This window comes from Triticum dicoccoides, chromosome 7A (assembly GCF_002162155.2).
Source record: "Triticum dicoccoides isolate Atlit2015 ecotype Zavitan chromosome 7A, WEW_v2.0, whole genome shotgun sequence".
NCBI lineage: Eukaryota > Viridiplantae > Streptophyta > Magnoliopsida > Poales > Poaceae > Triticum > Triticum dicoccoides.
Genome location: NC_041392.1, coordinates 701,702,843 through 701,708,986, shown reverse-complemented (window position 1 = coordinate 701,708,986; position 6,144 = coordinate 701,702,843). Strand labels below are relative to the sequence as shown.

Here is a 6,144-nt window from a genome sequence, read left to right as displayed (position 1 = left end):
AAAATATGTCTAGATGCATCCATTTCTCTGACAAGTATTTTCGGACGGATGGAGTACTAAACACTTTGTTTGGTTGTGTTTGCTACGTTCTTCACACACCAAACTGTCTAATCAATCTGTTGAATATCTTCTTAGGTTACAGTGATGAGCACAACGACTATCGGTGTTGGGATCTTGTCAGTCATCGGATGCGCATTTCTCGAGATGTGACTTCTCATTGAGTCTCATCCTTTTTATGCACGTCCATCCTCTGCTTCGCCCCCCCCCCCCAATTGAGGATACTTCCCTCAATTTTCCCGATACACTTATCACTCATTTATTGCCCTCGCCCACCTATCCCAGCGTGTCCTCCCGTACTACTATTATAGACCCCACACGTCGTCACATGCGGCTTCCCCACCTCGTTCATTACTTGAGGCTACCTCACCTGGCTCGTCCATGAGGCTTCCCTGATGATTCCCCTTCATCATCTTCTTCACTACACTTGTGGTCCGCGTGTTATGGATCCTTCTAACAAGCCATCTCCCTCTACTACAATGTCCTCTCCTGTTGGCAATGCATCACCTCCAGCTCAGCCTACTTATGGCTTTCGAACTCTCGCTTCCGCCTATTGACCACTATGGTTATTCTGGGCCCGCTTTTCTCAAGACGACTTCTTATCATGACGCATTTGTTCATCCCGAATGGCGGCATGCGATTGTAGAGGAGATTGTTGCTCTTGTGCGCATCGGCACGTGGGATGTTATTTCTCTTCCTCCCCATGCTCGTCCCATCGCTTGTAAGTGTGTCTATAATGTTAATACACTGATGGTTCTCTTGAGTGTTACAAAGCTCATCTAGTGGCGCAAGGCTTTCCTCGGGAACATGGCCAAGACTACAATGAGCATTTTCTCCCGTGGCCTTCGCGCACTTCTCATTGTGGCCTATGTTCGCCACTGGTCTGTCTCTCAGCTTGATGTTAGGAATGCCTTCCCTCTCTCATATCATGAAGTGTTTGGGAGTGAGACTAAGAGAAATACAAGAAAGGAGACAATTACTAGTGTATTAGGGGATTGAGGCCCAAATAGAACTGTTGAGATGCCCATTACCAAAATGGTTGGTGCATTCTTATCCAACGCTTTTGATGCAAAGAAGACCGTGTGGGATATCATCGATCCATGCAATTATTTTCATGACGGTTATCATCTCTGGATACTCAATACAACAATAGTTGCCCGATTTTGCCATCAAGCATGCTCGCCGAAGATGTGTCTGATGTACGGGGACGAACATATTAACTGTTTTAGCAAGCATGTGGTGGCAGTAATGTGGATGCTCCACATAGTTGCAGCTTGTCGGGTTTGACCACACGCCAAAGATGCGGCTAGCCTTCACCCTACATCGGTTTACAATGGTACGCCCCCTCTTACTACATCATATGGAAAATTGTAGTATTGAGTTGATTTCTCTTGCCCAAGCAATTGCAGTTTGTATTGAAATTACGCTTCTCTAGCCCGACAAAAATAGTTCAGTTTCAGTGTTAATGTGCAAAAGATATAATCACCATAAATATTGAAAAAAATCTGAATATTCTAAAATATTGCTATCATGGCAACTTTAGTTTAATTCAAAATAAAGATATATCTACTAGTGGTCGTTATGTTTCTTCTTCGCAGTTTACCCTTCTATTGTTTATCCAAAAGATATAACCACAAATAGAAAAATCTGAATATTCTTCTTTTTCCTCACAACGTTGAGCAATAATAACCACCATAAGAGTATGCTAATAAGGCATATTCCCTTACTGATAATCCAAGAGTTAATGTTTCTTTTCTTAACTGACAAGAACAGAAAACCAAATTTAGGATGTCTCTGATTTTGTCGGCTTCTATAAAGACAGTATAATGCAACACGATTACACGTCTTCTACTATGCAGTCACCTATACTTATGGTTCTCTTTCCCTCGAAGTTTATTTCTACTGTTATGAGACCATAGTGCATCTGAAACTATTTATCAAGCTTCAGTCAACCCATAGGCTTTGAGGTAAGTTTATAACGTTATTTGTTTGTTCTCAGGTATATAATCCTAGTTTTTGGAGAAACACGCACAATCCAAATCAGAGCCGTCATATGCTAGATTGTGTCGTGCAAATAAAGGGAGCTATATCGAGGGGGGTTATCTCGATGGGATTACAGTTCACTAAGAAATCCGAGAGTATTTGCCTCTAGAAATGAACATTGGGCCCAGAACATCAGAACTGTGCGTGTCTTTCAACAAAGTTAGAACTCAATTTTTTTTTCTAATATTATATAAAAGAATGGTGGAGCTTCTTAAGCCGGGAGCTAAGCAATCAAGGAGTAGTATATCTGGTAGGTAGGAACATAAGTTGTTGCTTTGGTAGTGGAAAAAATAACTAACAGAAACCATGACTATGTTAATCAGGCAACCATGTTAAGTAAACAAAACCCCTCTTTTATCTAGTAGGCAGGAAGATAGGTTGTTGAATAGTACTGCAAGAGAACTGGGAAATAATGCAAAAAACAAACTGATAATATTGTACTAAGTGATTTACAAAAACGGTCAAGCATTTCCATACCTGATGATTTCATGAACCTTTTATATCATATTGTATTCAGGAGCGTAGCTTTCAGACCAAACACCTTATAAGCGCAGTTCCAGATGACAAAAATTGTGTCGTATTTCAGGTGCACTGATTTTTAATATTGGAGCTGAGACCTGTCACGAGCAGAGTTAAGGCATAATCTATTCCACTAAAAAAAACATATTTCCTGTTTTGCTCAGTACAATTTCATTATCACAGTTGAGACCTATCTTGAACAGAGTTAAGGCATAATCTATTCCATTAATCAAATGTTTTCCTGTTCTGCTTAGTACAATTTCATTATCACAGCTGAGACCTGTATTGAGCAGAGTCAAGGCATAATCTATTCCATTAATCAAATGACCTTTTTCCTATTCTGCTCAATACAATTTCATGATCCATATACTAGCAATTTTTATCAACACAAAATTTCTGGAGATTAGAGCAATTATGCAAGAAGGAAAGCAATGGAAATATTAATGATTTGAAAAATAAACAAAGCAGGGTCAAAAGAGACTTCACACTTACATAGTGATTGCTTCTGCAGCTAACATCTTCTATCACAATCATCATAGCACCAGAATGCACTTGATCATAGTGCGGTCCATGTCAACTTGAGATCCTCGATAGTTGATATACAAATGCTCAAAGATTGCCCCTTTAAACCCAAACCGAGGTACATATCCCCAATCCATGTGGCTGCACATAACAAGTGGAATTTAGAAGGATATCGCTGGAACACATAGCCATAGGCAGGCAGGGAATGGCTGACTGAACATGTGACTTGTCCGGTCATCCCAGCGCATTGCATGCTACTGAGCTGTGCAGTTTACCCAGTAAATTAACCAACCCCACACAATCGAGCAACAGATCGGTAGAAGAACAGCTGCTGCATAAACCGTGAACCACACAACTACTGCATTGCCATTTAGTTACCAAATGGCGGTGCAGACTAGATCTATAGCAGCAACAGTCTGGATTCTGAAATTCTATAGCCACTTCACTGCATCCAAGGCCGCTAATCTTATTAATCGTTACTACCATATGGATTCACTTGTCCTAACAACACAATGTAATGTATTGTTGTTCATGGCAGCATGTATGGTTGTTTTGATTCTTGAAGGGGGGATGTGTGGTTGGTTCAGTACCTTTCTTGGGCGCAGTAGTTGTGGTCGGGGGAGCAGGCGTTGTCGAGGTCGTCGCAGGGCTCCTCCCCACCGCTGCCACCATCCATGGATTTGGATACTCAGATCAGAAACAAATGACAATACAATCGATGGATACCAGACAGGAGTTGAAGGGCACGCACAGTCGTCGTTGAGGGTCGCGCACGCGGAGGCAGCAGCGGAGACGTGGCCGCGGAAGCGCCGGCAAGGAGGAGGATCTACGACCTCGGGGCACTCCGCCTGAGCGCCGTACGGGAGGGGGCTCGCTGTCGTTCCGCGCCCAGCCGTCCACGGCGCCGTCGTCCTGCCTGGTGCGAGGGGACGGGCGGCGCCGTCCTGCTCCATCCCCGCGAACTGAGGCGAGCAAGAACTGGGCGAGGCGGCGGAGATGGACCATCTCCGTGGCGTCTAGGGTTTCGCGTGGTCAATATGGACTCTCCCCTCGGTGGACTGGCCGGCGGCCGGTTTGGATGGAAGCCGAACCTGACCCCCTACTCCGCTGTGAATCGTACACGAACCACGGAACCAGGCGAGCGAGGAAGATAGGTGTACGCGTGCCTGAGTGCGGGGAGGGACGGCGGACGAAGAATTCGGGACGGCCGACGGCGGAAGCGACGGGATGTGAGAGACGGGGATGAGGGGAGACGGCGGCGGCGGATTGTGTTGGAGACGGAGGAGACGGACGAGTGCTTGGTGTGGGAGACGGACGATTGCGTGGGCTACTGGGCTGGGTTTTCCTTTCCTGTGTTGAAGAACAACTTTGGTAAGTGGAGGCCACGCACCAACGGTCAGAAAAAATAAATACTGCAGCGCCTTACTGTAGCTTCTGCCTTCTCAAAAAAATACGGTAGCTTGTGATTCCAAAATTTGTGAACAAAATTTTAAAAAAGAGCGAACCTTATTATTTGAAACTTTTGAACCATTTTTGGAATTTCAAACATTTTTTAGAAAACGTGAACAAAAAACAAACATTTTTTGAATTTCAAACATTTATTAAAAAGTGTGATGAATTTTAGAAATTCCAAACAAATTTTGAAAAGCATGCAGAATTTCTAAAACTGTGAACAAAAATTTGAAATGCTGATCTTTTAAAAAAATGAATATTTATTGAAATATTTGAACATGTTTTGAATTTTCGAACCCTTTTGAAAAACATGAAAAAATAATTGAAATTCTGAACATAGTGTTTGCTGTCGCGAAACTCCTATGCGATGCCCCGACTATTTGACGCAAAATGCATCAAATAGTGAATTCCTAGGAGGCGGACAACGTAAAAAAAAGTGATACAGACAAACAAATTGGAGAAACAAACCTTCTTTCACATCTCTACTACAACCTATATCTATACCATTGTTATATAATTCCCTCTCCCTTTTATTAGCAAGTGATGATGGTTACATCTTCAACGAGGAAGAAACTTCGATGGGGCATCATCCATCCACACGCAAGAAGGAGCTCTCATGGGCATCCTAACTAGCTCATGAGCTACGTCATTATAAAAAAAGTATGAGGAAACTTGCAAGCAAGATTGTAGTAGTCATCGAAAATCACCCTCGCTATCCGCATTGATCAACCTTCATTCTTCATAGTTTCCACGGCTTTTAAGTTGTCCAAGTAAATCATCAACTTGTTGCATCCCACTTTGGCCATAAATAAACCATAACGCAATGCCATAGCTTCAGCAGATAGTACATCTATACACATGTCAATCTTTCAGTTAGCATCAGTTAGTAAATTACCAAATGAATCACGAAGGACACAGGCCCAGATCGATGCACCTTTTATGTGGTCTTGATCAAAAGCTACATCCGCATTAACTTTTGACAAAACCAACTGGTGGCTTAAGCCATCCATTTGTCTTTATCATTGCCTTTCGAGCTAATGAAGCGACAAAATTCATTGTTAAAGCTTTGATGTATGATACTATCTCTACTCTTAAGAGAGCAGTTGGTAATCTCGCTTCCAGGTTTTTTTTAGTCCCACCTCCCACGGTTTTTTTTGTCCTAAAAAAATCTACGAAATTTCGTAGGTTAACTAAGGACAACTCTCACCTTCCAAGTTTTTTTTCGTCCCACCTCCCATGGTTTTTTTGGTACCTCGTCCCACCTCACACTAAGCCGCCACGAACCGCAAAAACCGCCTACCTTAGCCAAATCAACAAATCTCTCTCATTAATGCAATTTTCTTTAGGAAACAAATAATAGATTCTTTCCTACCTTAGCCAAATCAACGGATCTCTTCTATTAATGCAATTTGCTTTAGCAAACAAATAATAGATTCTTTCCTACCTTAGCCAAATCAACGGATCTCTCCCATTAATGCAATTTGCTTTAGCAAACAAATAATAGATTCTTTCCTACCTTAGCCAAATCTACGAAATCTCTCTCATTAATGC

At 42.4% G+C, this 6,144-nt stretch overlaps 1 protein-coding gene across 5 annotated transcripts in view; it reads right to left on the bottom strand.

Annotated features, from left to right (window-relative positions):
• The window catches only part of LOC119330478, a 23,780-nt gene extending 19,317 nt beyond the window's left edge, over window positions 1-4,463 (bottom strand). For 4 of the 5 annotated variants that reach the window (XR_005160120.1, XR_005160121.1, XR_005160122.1 and 1 more), the window contains exons 1-4: window positions 3,893-4,463; window positions 3,732-3,803; window positions 3,112-3,282; window positions 2,578-2,717 (exon numbers count right to left, since the gene is read on the bottom strand). Coding sequence is in view for 1 of the 5 variants with exons in the window: in XM_037603586.1 (XP_037459483.1) it covers window positions 3,153-3,282; window positions 3,732-3,803; window positions 3,893-4,146 (456 nt within the window). In the remaining 4 variants the exon portion in view is untranslated. Of the gene's footprint in view, window positions 1-2,577; window positions 2,718-3,111; window positions 3,283-3,731; window positions 3,804-3,892 lie in introns of those variants that run through there. The other variant, XM_037603586.1, reaches the window with a different exon arrangement.
• Between the last annotated feature and the right edge of the window lie 1,681 nt (window positions 4,464-6,144).